The 22,031-nt window shown below is 51.9% G+C and overlaps 1 protein-coding gene across 15 annotated transcripts in view; it reads left to right on the top strand.

Annotated features, from left to right (window-relative positions):
• Positions 1 to 20,464, top strand: part of AFDN (afadin, adherens junction formation factor) — a 133,642-nt gene extending 113,178 nt beyond the window's left edge. For 6 of the 15 annotated variants that reach the window (XM_024122678.3, XM_024122677.3, XM_024122674.3 and 3 more), the window contains 8 exons: positions 423 to 617; positions 1,216 to 1,307; positions 1,639 to 1,824; positions 3,552 to 4,484; positions 12,831 to 12,944; positions 15,722 to 16,007; positions 19,008 to 19,092; positions 19,928 to 20,464. In XM_024122678.3, coding sequence (XP_023978446.1) covers positions 423 to 617; positions 1,216 to 1,307; positions 1,639 to 1,824; positions 3,552 to 4,484; positions 12,831 to 12,944; positions 15,722 to 16,007; positions 19,008 to 19,092; positions 19,928 to 20,081 — 2,045 coding nt within the window. In that variant the 3' untranslated portion in view covers positions 20,082 to 20,464. Of the gene's footprint in view, positions 1 to 422; positions 618 to 1,215; positions 1,308 to 1,638; positions 1,825 to 3,551; positions 4,485 to 5,320; positions 6,250 to 6,571; positions 6,608 to 12,830; positions 15,470 to 15,721; positions 16,008 to 19,007; positions 19,093 to 19,927 lie in introns of those variants that run through there. The other 9 variants (XM_028494762.2, XM_028494760.2, XM_028494761.2 and 6 more) reach the window with 4 other exon arrangements.
• Positions 20,465 to 22,031: the final 1,567 nt, after the last annotated feature.

The following is a 22,031-nucleotide window of genomic DNA, read 5'->3' as shown; positions in this document are numbered from 1 at the left end:
AGCTAAAAAGTAAAGAGTAATCACAGCAGTGACAGCGGTTCACGATGAGGACAGCCCTGAGTGATTAAAAGAATTAATACACATTTTAGAAAGTGAAGGAAGTGTATTTATGTTTCAGCCAAAAAAGTCACTTTAACAGTCATCCTGTTACCTGAAGCAGGTAAGCTTGTGAGAAAATGAGCTTTGAAAGAGTAGTTTTTCTCATCAGTGACCCTTAAATGTTGCTTTCCTTGAAAACTTCCTAGAGATTCTTTAGAAAGATTTTACTTTTATATAAAAATCACCTCATTTCTTCTGGTAAAAACAGGTTCTTACTTGTGGAATTTTAAATATTTGTAGATTCACCTTTCCTTTAAAACTAAACGGTGTTTAAGATAAGATCTTGAACAAAGGAACAGATCTTGAAGGTGTTTTGATTTCAGTTTCAGATCGTCGCGGATCAGGTAAACCCCGACCAAAGAGTGAAGGTTTTGAGCTCTATAATAATTCAGCTCAAAACGGGTCCCCGGAGAGCCCTCAGATGCCTTGGGCAGAATACAGTGAACCAAAGAAATTGCCCGGCGACGACAGGCTCATGAAGAACAGGGCTGACCACCGCTCCAGCCCCAACGTCGCAAGTAAGAGGAGCCTCGCGGCCCTTCTCGCGCCGAGACGCGTGCCCCCCGTCCGCCTGCCCGCCCCCACCACGTGCCTGCTCACAGCCAGAGGGAGGAGGGTGCCCCGGGTTTGCTGCGCATTAAAAGAACATTATTACCTGCGTAGATTAGCTAACTGGGATGTGTTTCTCATGAAAGATGCTACAGCTAAGGTGCTGACAGGAAATAAAAACTAGTCCGGGAACTTTGATTCCTGGATGCTCTGGGCAGGTACACTGATGAGGAAGAGCACAGGTTGGTGGATGCCCCGCGGGGCAGCAGACGGTCTTTATGGTGTTAAAGGGTTGTCAGCAGGAGGCAGCAGCCGTAGGAGACATGCCCCAGATACCAGGTTCGCAGATACAGCTTCGTGGCTCCAGGCTCTTGATGATTCAGGAGGCGGGAGTGGGCGAGGTGAGCCCTCACCTCCACGCGCCTTGTTTCTGTGTCTGTGCTCTCGACACCTCGCTGGCGGCGTGCACGCGCCCGGCGCGAGGTTACTGCCCGTAAAGAGCTCTCGCGATGTTACGTCGGGCTTGCTTATTTAACATTAGCTTTCTTTCCTGTTTTCCACCAACAGATGAGCCCCCTAGTCCCGGCGGGAAAGGCGCCTACGCCTCTGGGACAGCGGCCAAGATAACGTCCGTCTCCACTGGAAACCTCTGTGCTGAGGTCTGAGACGTGAGCACACAGATGCTCCGATAGCAGACCCTTGGGTTCCCCCAGGGGGCCTGAGTTATCTAGGAAAATGTTCTCGTGGTTTCTGGTTCCTGAGTGTTTGGGTTTTGAATTTTTAATATAATGGGTAAATGAGCTTTAAATTAGTAAGTCGGGGCAAAATAAAATGTGTTTTAATTATTCTCAGTACAGGATCGAACACTTTAAATTTTTAACACCGTTTTTAAAATACACGGATCCTACTTTAAAGAGGCCATGGGAAATTAGATCAGTCTGTGGTACAGACTGCGGAAAGCTCAGCGTCCTTCCCTCTCCTCATCTGCAGGAGCAGACCCCTCCACCCCGAGCCGAGGCCTACCCCATCCCGACGCAGACCTACACCAGGGAGTACTTCACCTTCCCGGCCTCCAAGTCCCAGGACCGCACGGCTCCTCCTCAGGACCAGTGGCCCCGATATGAGGAGAAGCCCCACGTGCACACGGACAGCAGCCACTCCAGCACTGCAGTCCAGGTGAGAGGGGAGGCGTCCCGGCACGTGCTCGGCCCTCAAGGGGACCAGCTTGTGGGAAGACGGAGGGATTTCGGGGCACAGTTGACATTTTCTGCAGAGCGGCACCGCTCTGTGTTTCTCTCATGGGTTTTGTGGTCACCTGAGGAAAAGAGGGCATAGGAGAGAGTACTGAGCGTGAGAGGCGGTTCTTTGCCCTCTTACTGAAGGCTTAACTAGGGTGGCTGTGGTCCGCCCGCGAAGCTGAAGCTGAGCTGGGGTGGGACGCTCACCTAGACCGTGGTGACGTGAGCTGGGTTCTGAGCTGAGCCCGGAGGGTAAGAGGCCCGAGGAGGGTCGCCTCGGCGGGGCAGCGTGAGCGAGGCCCGGACGGCCCCGGGCACGAGTCACCTGCGTGTTCTGTTCGCCCTGAGGCAGGCCTCCCTCCGTGCATGGAGGCACGGGGGTTGCACAGTGCCAGGGACCCGCAGGCCTACGGCCTGTGAGTGCTGTTTGCCTCTGCCTCCCAGCGTGGGTAATAAGCACCGGAGGAGGGCCAGGGAGTTGAAGGGTCACTTACGTGGATGTTGAAATGGCCAAGAATTTGACAGGACTTATCGGGGGTGGGGGGTTGAGTGGGCACCAGCAGCGAAGTGAGGTCTTCGAGGAAAGTGAAGGATGACTCAGTTATCGCTGGACTGCGAGGGTTATAGCAGGCGTGTCGTCTGGATGCACGAACTCCAAAGCTTTATACTCGAGAAGTGCCTTCCACACGTAGCAGGCAGTCTAGTCATGTTTTTATGTGAGCTGTAGATCGCGCGCCCAGTGGTCAGAAAGCTGTGCTTCCGCACACACAGCAGAGCTGGAGAAAATGTGGGAAGTAAATGTTCCATTTTTCTATCAGGCTGCTGGTTTTTCAAGTGGTATGTTTCATTTTTTTGTTCTTGGTGTGCCTTTTGAGAAAAGGGAAATAGTTTATTTTCCAGATTTGTGTCTTCAATTTCTACTCATGAATAGGGCTGGAAAAAAAACTTGTTTGGCTGGGACATCATAGCAAATCACTTTCTGTCACATCACGCTACTTTCAGACATGCCTCTTCCCCGCGCAAGACTAGCCTCGGAAGCAGGTGTCCTCACTCTGTCCCGTACACGTGCAGCGGGTGTGTCCCGCAGATCATCGCGCCGCCTTTCTGAGACTCGGGTACAGGCTCATCCCTCGTCACCGTGCCCGGCTCTGTCTACGTGCTCGTGGGCCCGTGGTCCGCTGGCAGGACTCGGAAAGTCGCGGATGGATCACGTGGCTCGGATTTGATAATTAGTCTGAATGCTAATTAGAATTTCACTGTGGAGAAGTAGTTCTCGTCGCTCTTCACGACACCGGACTCGGCACATTCCTCAGCTCAGCGTCAGCCCCGTGTCTGGCACCGCAGTGCAGCGCCCGTGAGGCCCCAGAACAAGGACGGTGCCGGACGTGAAGAGCCCGAGCCTTCGTGCATTTCGCTGTTTGGCCATTGATACAGAGAGGACGCGCCGCTTTCCCCTTTCCGCTTTAGCTTTGTAACAGACAGACGTCCTCTGGGAAAGCGCTGTCGCGGGATTAGCGCTGGGTGCGGGCAGCCTCAGCCCGTCCTCTGTGCTCGCCGCACACTTTCCCTAACGCTCCTGTCCTCCTGAGCTGACTGTTGATGTTGTACTTTCAGTAACTTCTGACGGTGGCTGAAACATTGCGGTTTCCCGTTTTCTTTTTCCAGCGTGTGACCCGGTCCCAGGAGGAACTCCGGGAGGATGTCGGGTTCCACCTGGAACGGCAGAGGGTGGAGGCGGCGATGGAGCGCAGGTCTGACGGCGGCGACGCGTGGCTCAACCAGGGCTCCTCGCTGGGCTCCAGCGCGTCCAGCCAGGAGCACCTGGGCCCCCCCTCCAGGGCGGGCACCCCCGCGTCCACGCTCACCAAGAGCGGCCCTGGGCGCTGGAAGACCCCAGCCGCCTCCCCGCCGGTGCGGACCGACCCGCCCCCCGGGCACTACGGCGCCGGCGACGGGGACAGCGTCCCCGCGGACTCGCCCCTCCCGCCCCCTCCCACCGGGGCCCAGGTGGCCGCAGAGCGGAAGAAGCGGGAGGAGCAGCAGCGCTGGTACGAGAAGGAAAAGGCGCGCCTGGAGGAGGAGCGCGAGCGCCGGCGGCGGGAGCAGGAGCGCAGGCTGGGCCAGCTGCGGGCGCAGGCACCGCCCCCCGGGGCCCCGCCCCCCGGGCCCGCGGCCCCGCCCCCAGGGCCCGCCCCCGCCCGCGCCCCGGACACCGTCATCCGGGAGCTGCAGCCCCAGCAGCAGCCGCGCACCATCGAGCGCCGGGACCTGCAGTACATCACGGTCAGCAGGGAGGAGCTGGCCTCGGGGGACAGCCTGTCCCCCGACCCCTGGAAGCGGGATGCGCGGGAGAAGCTGGAGAAGCAGCAGCAGCTGCACATCGTGGACCTGCTGAGCCGCGAGATCCAGGAGCTGCAGGGCAAGGCCGAGCGCTCGGCCGAGGAGAGCGACCGCCTGCGCAAGCTCATGCTGGAGTGGCAGTTCCAGAAGCGGCTGCAGGAGTCCAAGCAGAAGGACGAGGACGACGAGGAGGAGGAGGACGACGACGTGGACACCGTGCTGCTCATGCAGCGCCTGGAGGCCGAGCGCAGAGCGCGGGTAACGGGCCGGGCGGGCGGGCGGGCGGGCGGGCACGCGGCCCGGGGCGGCACGGGCTCATGGGCTCCCAGCCCCCGCAGGGCGCGGGCGTGGCTGGAGCTGCTGTCCTGCAGCGCCGGGGCGAGATGCTCTGGGCATGCGCGCTGGACAGGCGCTGGTTCTGCGCGGTCAGACAGCGCTTGACAGCTGTGGGGCGCCCACTGGCTGCGGCCCTCTGGCTGGCACGTGGGTGGAGAAGACGCGTTAATAACCGGTGATCACCGCGATCAGGGGTTGGCAACGTGTCTTTCAACGACCGCAGAGTAAACGTCTCTCAGGCTCTGTGGACCGGACCGGCTGTTAACTGCCCCGCTCTGCCGCCGTCGACGGCACACGGAGGCAGGCGTGCTGTGCCCTGAAGCTTCATGCCGGGACGGGCGGCCCCTGGTCTCCATGGTCCGTGCTTCCCGGGGGTAGCAGAGGGGCGGTTCACAGGTGCAGGTTCAGGTCTGACGTCATGGCCCAGACAGATGGAGACCCTGAGTGTTTATTAAAGTGCTAAGCCATTCTATTTCAGTGGCAGCTTAAAGAGAGTGAGAACTTAGGATTTTATTCATGGTTCTCCCTGTTATAAAAATAACTTCTATTCCTTTTGTGTCAAGTCAAAGAAGAAAATTTAAATTTATATTAGTTTAATGCAGTCGCTTGTTAAAATGCCACATCTGAGATTCTCTGTTACCCTGTGTGTCAGGGGAGTTGTCGACAGAGAAGCATTTACTGGTATTAATTTGCAGCGAGTGCTAGGGACCATTTTACGTTAATGCACTTTAGTGATTTTTTTTTTTTTTTTTTTTCAGATATAGTGCAGTATTCTGAGAAAAGACAGCCAAGGGCATGTCCTTTTTTTGTCTTTTGGATTTTGTTTCTAATTCCATCTCTGATGCCATCTGTACTGGAGACCTAAACCAAAGGTCTCCTGTCCTGTCAGACCCTAGAATCTTTCCAGCTCAGGATGAAATTCAATCCTAGACCCTCGGCAGTGAGTGCCTTGAGCCGGCACTGTGATGCCTTTTCACTTTGCTCTGTGAATTATTTTCCTGGAATGTCACCGCACACACTTCTTGCTAGCTACGTGTTCTCAAGCAGACGTATATGTAACTTGGTCCAAAATTCAGCTGGAATCCCTCTGAGGAAACTTAAGTTTCCTAAGCGAAGGTCTAAATGGTAAACATGACATTGTTTTATTCGTATCTTCCAAGTCATCACTAGTAAGCGTCCTCAAGAACAACTGTGTTTACCGTCAATACTGTTTTGTTTGAAAGAGCAACCGTTTGATGAAGAACTGATTACTTTCAGCATAAGGATCCTTTGAACTATTTCCACCTTCTGGTCAGCACTCTGGCCTGTCTGTAGGTGGTTAGCTGTGTGCCCGTCCCGGCCACCACCCCTGCTCCTCCCGGGTCCTAGTGGACGCGCTGCAGGTGGGCTCCCCGAGAGGCTGCTGTGGCCGTGGCCCTGGGGCTCTGTCCCCACAATGCGAGGCAAGAAGGCTTATCTCTGCCGCAGCCTTAGCTCTGAATCTAAAGCTGATGTTCGTGGTAAATAAGTGGACGTCATTAATATTTACTGTTGAGGGAAAAGTTAGAAACCACGTTGCAGTATTTCTATAATTAATCTTTTCTCTGAAGGCTAAAATTTTATTGCGTGTCTGTCAGTTTTTCCAAATGATTAAAACACTGAACATTTCAAAGCCTCTTAGTATGAATTACGATATTTTATGATAGTTTAAAGTAGCTGTGTGTTTATCATAACTTATTTTAAGATTAATATCTTAGTCTCCAAATAAGAGAGCTAAGGGAAATTTTACTCTTTTCAGTTCCTGTGTGTCTTAATAATAAAGCTCAAGGATTTAATACCATGTGGGCATTTTTCTATTTCTGAGTACTGGAAATTGGTCTGTAGTTTCCTTACTTTTCTCACTGGGTTGTCCTTCAAACACAGATGGAGCGTGAGAACCGCAGATACGCTGGTGGCGGATAGAGATCTAAACTGAACCTTTTTTTCACACTTCATCTTTCTTTTTTTTTTTCCTTCTCTGTTACCTGCAGCAGACTGCTATGCCAGCAATCTCTGTTCTAGATTTGGTATGTTCTTGTTTCTTTCCCTTGGGTACTTTTTTCCTGTCTTGATTTCCTTTTTTTTCTTTTAGTGGTGGTGGTTTTATGTTTTCAGTAGATCTGGTTCTCAGGGGTGTCCTAGATCAGGATCTGTAGTTCCCTGACTCTAGAAGCATGCCTTTGAATGTGTTTAGATTTAGTTATTCTTTGCTTTTCTCTGTTACTTTTTAAGTGTTACTTACTGTTTGTTTATGGTTTTGACCTTTGCTCAGTTTTAGTCATAAAATTCATACTCTGTATTCTTACGTACTCATAAATACATAGGCAAATGAGAAATTTTGCAGTGAGTGAGCTATTTTTTTCTTGTTACATTAGAAATACATTTTAAGTATTCATTATTAGAAGCTCAGTTCAACTGGTATTGACATTGTTTGCCAATTAAGATGTAACTGTCTGTTGGTAGAGAAAGAGGAATTTCCAGTAAACATTTATTCTGTGTTTTTCTTCAGTAACACTACATGATTTTAGTTTAGTTTATCGGCCATACCAGTTCATTGCCAAAAAATACTTGAGATCGTATTCTACTGTAACTGTAATGTGTTTTGTGTCCACATTGGGGAAATTGATTTGGTCATTTAGTGCCCCTCACGCTCGAGGACGGTACCTCTGTCATCTGCCAGACACTCATGCTCTGGTGTATTGATACTGACTTTAAGTCAACATTTATTGTTAGTCAGCTTTTAAATGATACAAGGCCAGCATCTGACAATACTTAAAAAAAAAATCTCTGAATCCAGGTTTGACTCTAATGGCCTTTTCACCAAATAACAGCCCTCCTTTTTTTGTTTTGTTTTGTTCTTTTTTTTCAATTTAAATAGCATGATGGCAGTGTCACTCCAAAGGGAAAGAAACCTCTTGAAAACATCTCCTCTCCTCGATGACTGAGAGGCATATTTTCTGGGCTTTGCGTTTTTTTCCGCATGAGACAGAGATGAGAAGTTTCTGCTTCTTTCCCTGCCTCTCTGTGTGTTAAGGTGTCCGTATGGAAGGGGGTGGGAGACACCAGTCAGTCCCACTCGTCTCTTCAGGTACCAGGTCCTTGTCACACGCGTGCAGGCCAGGCGGCCTGGGGCCTCAGCTTTGAGATGTGCCGACTGCGGCCCCGAGAGAATCCTGTGTCGGGGCGAGGCAGGGCGGCGGGGCGGGGGGAGCGTGGTGGTGACAGGTGAGTGACCACACCCAAGGGTGAAGGGTGCACTGAGATTTTTATTTCAAAGGCGTAGTTCGGGGTTTTTCTTCCTTTAAAAGATAATTGTTTCCAGTGCTGATGTGGGCTCTAAACACCATGTTTCCGAGCATTTCTTAGCCCGACTCCCCAGTAGAGGTGGAGCTCTTGCCTTGTCCCTGGGGCTGTTAGGCACTGGGCCCCCCGGGGACGATGGGGACCCACTTGTGTAGGGCCCTGCCCGTGCGGTCTGTAAGGCCTTTCCTTAGGCTTTGTCCCGGGATTTGTGTGGTGACGCGTGGGATAAATGGGAGCTTCAGAGAGGTGGCGAGGCTGCCCTGGCGGCTCTGGTCCCCGGGCCCCTGAGTGCCCGTCGCCCCGTGTGGGCCCAGGGCCCCCTCCCCTGCACTCACCTACCTCCTCCCCGACCCGAGCCTCCTCCGTCCGCTGCACCTGCAGCCTCCCTGCCGCGCCGGACTCTCCCAGTCGCCCAGTCTGGGGAGCCTGCGCTTGCCGTGGCGCCTCTCCCCTCCCTGGGGAGGGATTCCCAGCTTCCTGGGAACCTGACCACCTGCAGAGTGGCTCGCTGGCTCGGGCCGTGCTCCCTTTGCAGACTCTCCTGCACACGGCCGCCGCCGACCTGGCCCGGCAGGTCGCAGAAGCCCCGTGACCCTGCAGCGGCCCCCTGCCCCTCGAGAAGCGCCCCGGGTCTCCCGGCCCGCGGGACACCTCCCGGGCCCACCCGGCGCTGCGGCCGCGCCTGCTGACCCTGCTGACCTCTGAGGGGCAGCCGGTCCTGCCCCCTGCAGTCGGGAGGGGAGCTCAGCCTTCACTGCTCTAGGCGGCTGGGTGACCGCTTCTGTGGCCCTCTCGTCCGCCGTGACAACCTGAGATGTGCGCAGACGAGAAGGGCAGGCCTAGTACCCGATATCGTGTAGACTGAGAGTCGAGATCCTGACCAGAATTTTCTGGGTTCATATTTAGTATTCTTCGTGCTTCACGAAAATGTCTGCTGCTCATAAAACTGTTACTGCGAACCGTCTTTCAAGGAGACGCTTCCGAGACCAGCGGTCTCTCAGCTGGCCCGTCGCAGCTTCGTCTGCTGCCAGTTGAGTGGTTCATCTTCCGCCTCCGATGACCCGACAGCTCACGGGAAGAATCCCTCCCCCTTGGGTAGAGCAGGGAGGGGGTGTTTTCAGAGACGCTGTGGGCCGCCTTCCTGTTTGGCCTTTATGTCGAAATTGGCCATAGCCCTCCGGAGCATCCCAATTCAACAGGCCTGGAAGCAGTTGAATTAGAAGCTTTGTAGAAACTTCAAGAATCGGTAGGAACCCTGACGGAGAGTTGTACCTGCGGGGGGGCCTGTCTCAGAAGGCAGCAGAGTGTTCTCTGCCTGTTCAGATGGGAGACCCTGCCCAGGATGTTGAGGCTGGAGGGTAGACACAGCCCACCTTCAGGAAGCGTCAGTTTTATTCAAGGAGGAGAAGTAAGTTCACACTCAAACCAGCATGTGTGCGTTTGGGAGTAGAACACGAAGTTCCTGTGGTTGTGTCAGGGGGAGAACAGTTGCCCTAGGTGAACTTCAGACGTCTGCTCTGGGCTGCTGTGAGCTACGCTTCTTACCTGTCTCTGCTGCTGGAGTAGGCCAGCACCTGTAGGTCTTCCCTTAGAACTCTGGACAGAGTCACGTTCCTTCAGTTACAAAGAAGGGGGCGGCTGCACCCGGAGAAGGGAGCCCCACTGACTGAGGGCTGAGAGCTGGTGTCGTCCAGTGGCAGCCCTTCCCCTCTTTGCTGACGGGGAGGGCCCTCCCTCCAGAGGGAAATTCCTCCCCAAGACGAGCGGCGGCAGGAAGCTGCGTGTGCTAGGACAGGACGCCAGAGTCCTGTCCTAATAAGTGGCCCATCTGGGGGCCTTAAAGTTTTTTTAGGGTGAGTATTTTTAATGGGTGGGGGCATAAGCAAAAAAGGCCTGCGGAGGGAAAGGGTAATGTGCTTAACAGACTTGTAGTTGCTTTTCAGAGAAAATGTCAAAAGGTAAAGGATGTTTTGGCCCCGTTTTGTATTCAGATATTTCAACATGAAATTAAAGATAGAAATTACTGTGTTTTTGTGGTACAAAAGTATAAAATATAAACACACAGATCTCAACATACTATTTTTTTCGGACTGCCTCAGTATCGCAAGGCCTTGGGTCAGGCTTGCGTGCTGCTTTCAGAATCCCAGCCTAGGTCTTGGTTGGAGTAGCTTCGGTCTGGGCTGTATTGACTCACTCTGTAAGAATGATTACTATGTCTATTCAGGTCTAGTTTCCCGCAGTAGAACTTCCCACGAGACTGTTTTGATAGCCTGCGACTTTTCATTCCTTTAATGTGAAACAGCGAGCTTGTCTGCTTTTCACGTAACCTCACCGTGTTCATGCCGTCAGTCACTGGCTCGCAGAACCAGTAACTTCCCGACTTGAGTCGAAGTGCCCTCTAACTGTTGTGAGACGTAACCATACACCTCAGTGTACCACCCGGGTCTGTTATGTGGGGAAAAGTAAGAGGTTCTCTTTTTTCTCTCTTCTTTTCTTTTTTTTGAGTAAAGCAGCATAGTTTTGAAAATGAAAATACGTGAAACAGCTTACCAAAGAGTGGAAAGAAACTGCCTTAGTTCTAACAGCACTGGTTCATTTGCTACTTTAAAATAGAAACCAGTGAAACCGAGCACAAGGGGAAGGCTCCTTGTTTACCACCGTCAGGATTTTAAGAGAAAATGCCTGTTTATAGATTTATAAGATAGAGTCCTAGGGCTTCCCTAGTGGCGGAGAGTCCGCCTGCCGATGCAGGGGACGCGGGTTCGTGCCCCGGTCCGGGAGGATCCCACATGCCGCGGAGCGGCTGGGCCCGTGAGCCGTGGCCGCTGAGCCTGCGCGTCCGGAGCCCGTGCTCCGCAACGGGAGAGGCCACAACAGTGAGAGGCCCGCGTACCGCCAAAAAAAAAAAAAAGAGTTCTATACCTTTAATTATGAGAATTGAAATTGTTCTGATTTCTTAAAATTATACTCCTATTTAACTTAAAAGAACTAATTCAGTGTATACTGCCTTTCTTGCTCAGAACTTGTTTTTAATTAGGTCTAGAAAGTACTGATATAACATAATGAAATCAGTTTTTGCTTTATTGGGTAACAGGAACACCTCTGTGGCATTCATGCAATTTTACATTCTTCCATAAATTACTTTTCTGTAGATGTTTAATGTGATCAACTGCTGTTTTATTTTGTTGTTTTTATTTGGGTGCTGTTTCCCATAACTTGTGCTGATGACTGTACACTTTGTGGTGAGTCCCTTCCTCTGCAGTTCCACGCAGCGGGGCACTTCTGACCGCGTCCGTGCTGCTTTGCTTCTTCACCATTAGCATCTACTCCTGCTACAAAACCTCCAAAACCTGATAATTACCCTAGCATCCCTCTGGGCTTATATACCTAGAGTATATACTAAAGAGGCAGTTAAATTAATTTGTCTCCTTGAGAAGGGAATTTTAGTTTTTTTCTGCGATGTTTTATTTTTGTTCGCTGACATGAAAAAGCGTGATGACACAAGTTAGTTACTTTCCCACCAGATACAGTTTTTGTTCCACAGAAACCAAGCAACAGTCAAGTTGTTCGGGTTTTGTTTAGAAAGAAAATACACTCCAACAGTTTAGATCCAGAAGTTCACATTTTCTGGTTTTGCCGTGAATAATCTATAGAATAACTAGAGATTATATAGATGCTGAAGCATCTTGAGTGATTTTATGTCAGGGATTCCTGCAGTGGTTAGAGGTTGAACTAGATGGCCGCAGTGCTATTTTAATTTGAAATTTTGAGTCGCCTCTTGTGCCACGCTCACCCAGGTCTGGAACAGAGAAGAAGTAAATGGCGAATGCGAGCTTTTCCAAGTCGCCGTTACCTTAGGCTGTAACTACAAAAGTAGCTGTGGCCTATGGACATGGCAAAAAGAGACTCTTAACTCTGTTCTCTGCTAGTCAAATGCGCTTTTAATTCACGGCTCCCGAAGGTGTTTTCGACCTGTAGTGTACAGAGAAATGTGACCAGGAGGGTACCGGAGCCGAAAGCCGAGTAGAATACGTCTTAGGTGTTTGAAGGTGTCCTTAAGTATTTGAATGGTATGAAGGACAGATACTAAATTTGTTTTGTATTGTTTCAGAAAGGCAAAACCTGAAGGACGAAAAGTAGACAGTGATGAGGTGATGAATTTTAGAACAGCAGGAAAGCTTTTGGACTTGTAGTTAACCAGAAAATGGAGTACGCTGTCCTGGGAGGCAGGCTGTAGGCCCCAGACCCTGAAGGTGCTCGAACAGAATGGACTGTTACTTGGCAGACAGGTAGCAGGACAGAGTTCCAGTAAGGTTCCTCCCAAATTTCAGCTTCACATTCTGTGAATCAGACTTTGGGGGATCCCTGAACTGGGAAGGAATTCTTGGCGTCTGGGGTGGGACCCAGAGGGAACGGATGGCAAAGGGCCAGGACGGGCGGGAGGAGAGCTAGAAGCCTCGTCCCTAAGACGAGGCAGGCTGTTTGCCCGCTGGAGCTTCTGCTGCCACGTGAGCCTCACCCCACCCCCATCCAGAGGCTGGTGTTCACCTGCCACGGGCCCCAAGAGTGGGGAGTCTCTCTTGACCTTCACGGTGGAAACTGAACCGGGGCGAAGGAAGGGGGTGGTCCAGCGTGTCTCACGGCTCCGTGCGCTGGAGTCCGTCTCTGCCTCCACGTGAGCTGCTTAAGCTGAGTATGTCCTAGTGAAAGAACTGTGCTCGTTGCACGTGTGAACGTCCAGGATAAATCCCTCCTTCTCTGAGCCACAGTCGATGGAAGCGTAGTTCTGGAGCGGTGGGGACAGAGTCGTTAGGTGGCGGGCTCTGGTGTCCGCCGTGACCTCCGCCTGGTGTCTGTCCTCAGCTGTGCGTGTGCTTGTGTCGTGTGCGCGTTCTGTGTCTGGCGCTGGGATGCTCCGGGCACAGACTGAAGGGGCCCTGTCCTTAGTTGCAGGACGAGGAGCGGCGGCGGCAGCAGCAGCTGGAGGAGATGCGGACCCGGGAGGCTGAGGAGCGGGCCCGGCAGGAGGAGCAGAGGGCCAGACGCGAGGCCGAAGAGAAGGTCCTGGGCCCCTGAGGGCTCGGGGTGCGCGGCTGAGGGGCCCGGGACGCGCAGGGGGGCCGCTGCTGATCCTGGAGCCCCGTCGGCCGGCCCGGCCCCCTTCCTGCCCTCTGAGCTGTCATCCCCTTCCCCTCCGGGCTGTCCCCCCTCCCCCTTCTCCTCCGGGCTGTCCCCCCTCCCCCTTCCCCTCCGGGCTGTCCCCCCTCCCCCTTCCCCTCCGGGCTGTCCCCCGAGTCTTGTCACTCAAGCTTGTGGACTGTGGGGCCTCTGTGTGCTCGGGGCTCTGGTCTTTGCTGGACAGGGTCCAGCTTGTCACTGTGAAGGTGACAAGTGTCCAGTTCACAGGGAGGTCGGGCCGTGGGAAGGACAGGAAACTAGGAAGTCACTGTTAACCTTAAGGATTTTAAATAGGTTATCTTATGACTTAATTCTGGTCAGTGGTAAAGAGAGCAAATGGCTTGTAGAAAACACGGTAGAAGGAAATTTAATTTAGTGTGTAATCTGGTAGGTATTCTGAGTTATTGCTTTGTTTCCATATGTGGGATTCTGAGATTCAGGTAATCCTTTTAATTGCTTTTAACATGACAGCACAGTTGAGCTCCCCTGAGAAATGGGCGCTTGGTGACGCCGCCCTCCAGGCCCTGCCGTCTGTGGGCGCGTCGCCGCGGCTCTGGGCTCGCTTCCGGGTCCGTCCAGGGCCGGCCGGTCCCTGGACGAGGTGTGGGAGAAGCTGGCCTTCCGTTACTTCCCTTCTGTGAAGGCGGGAGCTCTGAGGTCACGGCTCCTGGTGGGAAAAGTCCAGCGAGCGCCCCCACAGCACACCCTGCAGGAGGAAGCTTGGGGGGCTCTGGTAGTGATGGGATCTTTGGGGACGCAACAGGCGGAGAGTAAGACGGTGGGAGTGACGGATGACTCGGTTAAACGCGAGCCAGGTAGATGCCGTGGGCACACCTGCACGGCAACGAGCCACGTCTACAGTCCGTTGGCCGTTCCCGTTGCCGTCATCGTGCCGTGGGCCGTGCCTGAGGAGGGGCGCCGTTCCCAGCGTGGGGTTTCGTGGCGAGGCTCCCCTCGAGCCTGTCAAAGTCGGCAGTGCGTCTAAGGAAATGGGGTTTCCACAGTTTGAGCCACTAGACCGGGTTTTACAGTGTCGGTCGTGCTGCTGTCCCGGGGCTGCTCGCAGGGGTGTGCCGTCCCGCCTCGGCCCGAGCCCCCGGCCACCTGGGAGCAGTGCCCGCGGGGAGGCGGCCAGGCCGTGTCCTCCACGCCGGGAAACTCCTGGGTTATTTGACTTTTTTCCAGTGTGCGTTCTCACAATTTGTGATTATGTCAGATGCACCTGTGTGTGGGTAACTGCTTCTATAATTGAGCGCTCAGTGTAAAAAGAAGCCGAATAACCTATTTTTTATAGAGAGTGTCCAAAATTGATGGGTTTGCTCTGTCATAGGAAAACGTGCCGTTCACTTTTTGGGTAGAATGAAGTCTTCTCGGTTCATGGGACTGTATACCTGCTCTTAGTGTCACTGAAAGAACATGTTTTGGTTTCCCTAAAATGTTACCAAGTGAGCTTTGTTCACATAATACTAAGATTCCTCACAACTCCACTTAAACTCTGCAGAGGTCATTCCAGATTTAATTCCCTACTCTAAGAGAACGCTCATTTTGTGTAGAACATAAGGTAGAAATGTTTTTCCTTCAGGGTGTCTCAACGTAGTGTAAGAAGATAAAGTGAGGAGTGGGGCCCAGGGCCAGGACTGAGGCTGGCATTTGTTCTTAGTGTTTTCTCCCTCAGAGGGTGAAGCTTTGCCCACTGTGTACTCGTGTGCGGGGGGGGGGGGAGTAGGGGAGACACAGCGTGCGAAGTGAGTGGGGTCTGCAGACTTCAGCCCTAGTGCCAGCAAGGCCCCACAGTTAGTCACCTTCCACTGAATGAATTTGAAGTCCGCTGTGCTTCCATTCTGTACATTGAGCATTGTACACTGAACACTCCTCAAGTGAAGGCAGATCATTCTGTTTCAGCTTTCATCTCCTTTCTTCTTCACTTTTTTCTGTGTTCTGAAACTTCTGTCAATCTTTAACAAAACTGTGCTGTTACCTTTTTCAATGTTAAATTAACACTGTCAACTGTAGTTTGTGCAGCTATATGTCAGAAAAAATGTACAGTCTGTCAAAATATATTTGAATATCTTGTTGCCTGGCTCTCTCAGTTTTCTGTCTGGCAGGGAGTTTATTAAGATTTGAAATACCAATTAAGAACCGTGGAAAGCATATTGGTTGCTTGTGACCTTGGAGAGATGAGTAATGTTTTTTACAGTTCGGGGTTTCCTATTCACTTCCCTCTGAATGCCTAGAAGTCAGCCAGGTGATGTAATCACGTCCTTCTTGTCAAGGAAGGACCGCCCTTCTGAGTTGACCGGGGCTCGGTGGGAAAGCACGCAGGGCTGCACTGCTGGCAGTGCCAGCTGTAGAAGGGCACTTGCAGCCTAGTTTTGGTGTGCCTTTGTCTTTCAACTCGGGAGTAACAGGTAAGTTACTGTCCTACCGGCAACAGAAGGAGAGAGAGAGAAGCAGCTGGGGATGGGGCGGCCATGTGCTACCTGGGGCTGGGGCCCTGACAGCTCCTTCACTCCTCCCCCCCCGTCCCCACGCCGTCTGGCGTCGGAGACTCAAGTGCCAAGGGACGACGGTGTCCGGGTCCATCCGCCGTGGTGCTGGGGACCCGGGGCAGGCCCGTGCCCTCCTGCCCGCTGACCTTGCGCTTTTGTCCCCCGCCACAGAGGCGACAGGAGGAGGGGTATTACAGCCGCCTGGAGGCCGAGCGGCGCCGACAGCACGACGAGGCCGAGCGCCAGCTGCTGGAGCCCGAGGAGCTGGGCCTGGGCCGCCCTCCGCTCCCGCGGGGCTACGAGCCCCCGGCCCCCGGGCCCCCGCCGCCGCCCCAGCGCACCGCGTCCTACCTGCAGGCGCAGGTGCTCTCCCCCGACGCCCTGTACTCTGCCAAGCTCGTGGCTTACACCGAGGAGGAGGAGGAGGAGGAGGAGGAGGAGGACGGCGGCCCGGCAGGTCAGGATGCGCCCTCCAGCTCCAGGCCCTCCCCCCCGCCGCGGCGCCCGGCCTGCGATGGCGTCTTCCTCTCCAGCCCCCCGACCGCCGCCGCCGCCGCCCGCCCCCTGCCAACCGAGCTTCTGCCGTCTGTCCGGCCGGCCCCTCCGCTCCGCTGGGCACGCGCCGCCCGCCATGGAGCGGGGCTCTGGGTCGCCGGGCTGGGCGTGCTGATCTGCTGCACCCCGCAGCCTAAGGCCGGCGCTCCTCTTAAGGCGCCAGCAGCAATCTCTGCACTGGAAACCGTTCCGTTGCCTCAGTCAGCCGGCAGCGGCAGCCCTCGTCCGTCTCCCTAATCGCGTGAAGTGCTGTTGGCCCCGGCCTTCGTCCCCTACCCCGAATCCGTGGGTGCGCGGTCGAGCATCTCGGTGTCCACAGTTAAATCTCTTCTTGTCGCTAGTGCCGCTAGTGCCGTCGGCCCCTGTGTACTTCCAGCTGTTTAACACACGCAGAACTTCGTGTTGCCGGCTGAGCCGCCCTGTGGGGGTGGATGTGGGGCGACCCCCCCCCCCCCCCGCCCGCCCTCCCAAGCTCACACGCCCGGCCCTGCTGGCCAGGCTCCGGGGGCGTGCGGCTGCCTCTGGCCGTGACCCTCCAGTGGACCGCAGAGCACACCCACAGGTGCTGCAGGCCGTGTTCCTAATCAGTTTTGGAGACAGCGCTGAAAGTTAGATTGAAAGTACAACTATGCGTTATCAAGATTCAAACTTCAGCCTGATCTGACCACTTTAAACAACATTGGGAGGCTGGCGGTAAACATTCTCAAACTGAGTCTTCTCGGTTCTACAGAGTCCGTGCATCGGGCTCCTGGCAGTTCTAAAAGAACTGAATAATCAAACTCAAGTAACCGTGACTCTTAGGTAAACGAGTTTTACTAGGATCTTTCTTGCCACCTGAGTCAGAGCTCTGATTCACTTGGAAAGTTTAGTAGATAATCCTTAGGTCGAGTCACTTAGAAGCCAACATTAAATCTTTTTGTAAAATTTCTGTTGCAAATATCTAGAATGTGGTACCTTTAAACACCTGTGTGATAATAGCAATTTTTGAAGCAAGATGCCATCCGTCTCCTTGCATCAGATTACAGGCTGAACCTTAGATATTTTGTGAGTGTCGTGCCACAGGTAAACAGGAGGTTTGGTGAGGGATGTTGTAGTGAGGTGTCCCTTCTAACCATCTGGGCTCTCAGTCACATCACTAACCCTTACTCTATTCCACACCGAAAGTACCACATGGCAGCAGGTTACACCCTGCGTCTGGTCGCTCCTGCTTCTTGAAGATTCCTCGTAAAGTACAGAGCTGTCTGCGTTCTGGCCTCACATCCGCCATCTCTCTCCCATTGTCTCACCCTGTTCAGCCCTGAGCCTCTGTGGCTTGGACTTGGTTCTTCCCCTGATGCTGTGAGGAATAGGATTAGGATACAGATTGGAATGAATGATGTCAAATTTTAGCATAGCAACATGTTTAAAAAAATGTCCTTTACTAAAGCTCTTTGAAAATGATTTGAAAAATGTGTAGTGTTACTTCATATAGAGTCAGCTGAAACTATTTGATATTCTGATTAAAAATTCTGAAATTTTTCAAGAATTGATTTTTACCAGTGGGAAGAAGCAAGTATTCTTAAATCGAAGCTCAAAAGATAAAATACCACGTTTTTAAAGCAAGATGAAGGAAAAATGTAGAATTAAAATGGAAAGCTTTCCACTCTGCAAATAATTTATCTAAAGGCCCGGAGCAGATTACGTTAAGTTAGAGATGTGTTTCTCTTTAATCTTCTGAGTCCTTGCGGAGGATGACTCCCCGGGCCATGACCCGGTGGCCCGCGCTAACTCAGGAGGGAAGATGCGGTGCATGGAGGGACCCATCAGAAGTGACTGAGCCCCGTCTTGGACGCATCAGACACGGCTGCACGTCAGACGCTCCTTTTACTAAGGGAGCAAAAAAACAAGCATTCATTTTTGTGCAGCCTGTCTAAAAAGGATAATTTTAGTGTTGAACTGTCGTGATCGTTTTGTGGCCTGTTTAATCCAGTGCACAACACTGTCAGTGTTTGCTGAGTACTTTGAGCGTTTATTCCTCCACCCTAGGTTATAAGCAAAAGATTTTTCAAAGTGTGCAGTTTTCTTGCTGATGTTAACAATTAACAGAAATACCTTAGTACTGGTTTAATCGTACACCCTTAGTGGCGTTATTACCTTATACTTGGATGCATCTGAAGCTCTTTACGCGCATCCTCTCTCTTGATCTTCAACAGCCCTTTGCAGTAGATGAGCGTGTGGTGCTGGTACCAGGCCGGCCCGTGTCCCTCGCCCACAGTCACCAGCCGGGCCGTAGGCCGCGTGTCTGGACAGTCACACCATGCTGCTTCGGGTCTCCTTTTTATTTTGTCAGTGATTTTGTATATGCAGCGTTAGTATCAAACGTTAGGGAGTTTTAGTACCTCATTTTTTTCAAAAGTTTTAAGAATTATAGCCATTTATTTTGTGGGGGGAACAATTCAGTAGCTGTCCTGAAAAGAGGAGCATTACTTCTTAATCTTTGGGTTACATTTGCTCTCTGTGATTTTGTAAGAAAATTCTTAGTGTCAGGAGTGTCTGAAAAATTTTGCCATCTCCCCACTTAAGTCAGTCTTCTGTGGATTTTTATTGTGAATTCATGATAATTACACAGTTTACCTGATTTGAACTTTTCGGCTGTTACCCCCCAAGACTTACGCTGGTCTCCTCTCTAACAATAAAAGGCAGCAGGCCAGGTGTTTAGCACCTTGTGAGGGTCCGGATCGGGTCGCCCGGGCCACTGAGGGATATGCATTTCCAATTGCTGGATCTTTTACTGATGTGAAGAGCCTTTGGCTGCTTCTTTATTCAGGACTCAGAGACCTCGTGAGCACTGCATCTTCATCTTAAGTGAAGTTTTGGAAATAATGCAAGTACTTTAACTTTGACTTTTTCCTTTATGGAAAAGGACCAAACTCTTACGTGGGATCTGCTGGAACACTGATTGGGGCCCATGACGTTTATCGGGATCCGAGAGAGAAACCGTCTAAAAGGTATTGCTGAAACCTGCTAAAACTGAAGTTGTGCTGGACGAGTGTCTCGTTGCCCTTAAGGACTTTTTTCTTGCACCACCGTTTATGAGGCTGGATTGAAATTTCAGACTTCGTTGTCAGCTCAGGTGTTTCTCATTGTACAGAATTGCGTGAGCACAGAGGCTTTGTTTTATCTTGTGTTGCTAACACAGTTCTGCTTCAGACGGTGCGTGGGTACCAGGCTTTCTGGTCGGAACTTTAGAAGCAGCTGTGGACACATTGCTGTTTGCTTCCACCAGAAAAGGTCGAAAAGTCCAGGGCAGGAAAGCCCCGGTGTCCTGATGGAGTGCGCAAGGCCGCCCCTCAGTCCTCAGCGAGCGTCCTCAACTAGGGTTAGTCAGGTCGGCTGATGCCCAAGCAGCTCTTAAGTCATCGATGCTGAGCTAACCCAGAAAATCTTGAGCGCGTGTTACTGTAACTTTTTGTTAGGTGAGTGTGTTGATAGATGCCTCTCGGATACATGTAGGATCCATTAAAATGCTGGGTTTCAAAACGATACCTCTTTAGTTAAACTTAACTACTGAGCATTATCTGCTTGCCAACACTGAAGCTCACTAGCGTTTTGAGAGTTGGGTATGACTGGAGAAAGTTCACATTTTGGTAAGGAGAACATTTCGCCCTTTTTCTACATGGGTTCACATACAGCCCACAGGCAGGAGTGCGACAAAATCTAACAAAGAATGAGTCACTCACGTGGGTAATTTTACCTAATTGCCCATATTATGTAAACTTGGCTACTCGTTGTCGGGTTATTTCTATTTGGAACAGTAACCCTTTGCCTTTCCTCCCAATGCAGCCAAGACGCGGATGTACCTGGGGGTCCTGGCGCCCCTGAAAACCTGACGTTCAGAGAGCGCCAGCGCCTCTTCTCCCAAGGCCACGACGTCTCCAATAAAGTGAAAGCCTCTCGCAAATTAACGGAGCTGGAGAACGAGCTGAACACGAAGTGAGGAAGGCCCCGGTGTCCAGCCCAGGCCTCTCGCGTGCTTCCGGGCTGCGCCTGCCCCGAGGGTGGGGCGGGCCACCTTCCCAAGCCACTGGTGATTCCTGTTTCTAGAAGCGGTGGCATTTGGAAGCGTTCCAGCGCTAAGAAATTCCATTTTATTTTACCAAGAGAGTGTCATTTCTACAATTTAGACCCTGTCTGCTTTCTTCATTATCTGACTCCCACGAAGATAACTTTTTCTGTTAGTTTCTCTTTTAGAGTCTGGGCCTGACAGGGGGCAGAAAGAAGGGCAGCAGAGGGTGATGAGATGCTGCTTCTCCCCTGTCTTCCCCCAAGGAGCACAGAGAAATCCTACTTCTGTTCTTTCTCTGAAACCTTTTGTCCGCTTATCAGACAATTTCCAATTGCTGGATCTTTTACTGATGTGAAGAGCCTTTGGCTGCTTCTTTATTCAGGACTCAGAGACCTCGTGAGCACTGCATCTTCATCTTAAGTGAAGTTTTGGAAATAATGCAAGTACTTTAACTTTGACTTTTTCCTTTATGGAAAAGGACCAAACTCTTACGTGGGATCTGCTGGAACACTGATTGGGGCCCATGACGTTTATCGGGATCCGAGAGAGAAACCGTCTAAAAGGTATTGCTGAAACCTGCTAAAACTGAAGTTGTGCTGGACGAGTGTCTCGTTGCCCTTAAGGACTTTTTTCTTGCACCACCGTTTATGAGGCTGGATTGAAATTTCAGACTTCGTTGTCAGCTCAGGTGTTTCTCATTGTACAGAATTGCGTGAGCACAGAGGCTTTGTTTTATCTTGTGTTGCTAACACAGTTCTGCTTCAGACGGTGCGTGGGTACCAGGCTTTCTGGTCGGAACTTTAGAAGCAGCTGTGGACACATTGCTGTTTGCTTCCACCAGAAAAGGTCGAAAAGTCCAGGGCAGGAAAGCCCCGGTGTCCTGATGGAGTGCGCAAGGCCGCCCCTCAGTCCTCAGCGAGCGTCCTCAACTAGGGTTAGTCAGGTCGGCTGATGCCCAAGCAGCTCTTAAGTCATCGATGCTGAGCTAACCCAGAAAATCTTGAGCGCGTGTTACTGTAACTTTTTGTTAGGTGAGTGTGTTGATAGATGCCTCTCGGATACATGTAGGATCCATTAAAATGCTGGGTTTCAAAACGATACCTCTTTAGTTAAACTTAACTACTGAGCATTATCTGCTTGCCAACACTGAAGCTCACTAGCGTTTTGAGAGTTGGGTATGACTGGAGAAAGTTCACATTTTGGTAAGGAGAACATTTCGCCCTTTTTCTACATGGGTTCACATACAGCCCACAGGCAGGAGTGCGACAAAATCTAACAAAGAATGAGTCACTCACGTGGGTAATTTTACCTAATTGCCCATATTATGTAAACTTGGCTACTCGTTGTCGGGTTATTTCTATTTGGAACAGTAACCCTTTGCCTTTCCTCCCAATGCAGCCAAGACGCGGATGTACCTGGGGGTCCTGGCGCCCCTGAAAACCTGACGTTCAGAGAGCGCCAGCGCCTCTTCTCCCAAGGCCACGACGTCTCCAATAAAGTGAAAGCCTCTCGCAAATTAACGGAGCTGGAGAACGAGCTGAACACGAAGTGAGGAAGGCCCCGGTGTCCAGCCCAGGCCTCTCGCGTGCTTCCGGGCTGCGCCTGCCCCGAGGGTGGGGCGGGCCACCTTCCCAAGCCACTGGTGATTCCTGTTTCTAGAAGCGGTGGCATTTGGAAGCGTTCCAGCGCTAAGAAATTCCATTTTATTTTACCAAGAGAGTGTCATTTCTACAATTTAGACCCTGTCTGCTTTCTTCATTATCTGACTCCCACGAAGATAACTTTTTCTGTTAGTTTCTCTTTTAGAGTCTGGGCCTGACAGGGGGCAGAAAGAAGGGCAGCAGAGGGTGATGAGATGCTGCTTCTCCCCTGTCTTCCCCC

The sequence above is a fragment of the Physeter macrocephalus genome, chromosome 10, assembly GCF_002837175.3.
Source record: "Physeter macrocephalus isolate SW-GA chromosome 10, ASM283717v5, whole genome shotgun sequence".
Classification (NCBI taxonomy): domain Eukaryota; kingdom Metazoa; phylum Chordata; class Mammalia; order Artiodactyla; family Physeteridae; genus Physeter; species Physeter macrocephalus.
The sequence above is the reverse complement of the archived record's forward strand: the minus strand, read 5'-3'. Positions and strand labels throughout refer to the sequence as shown.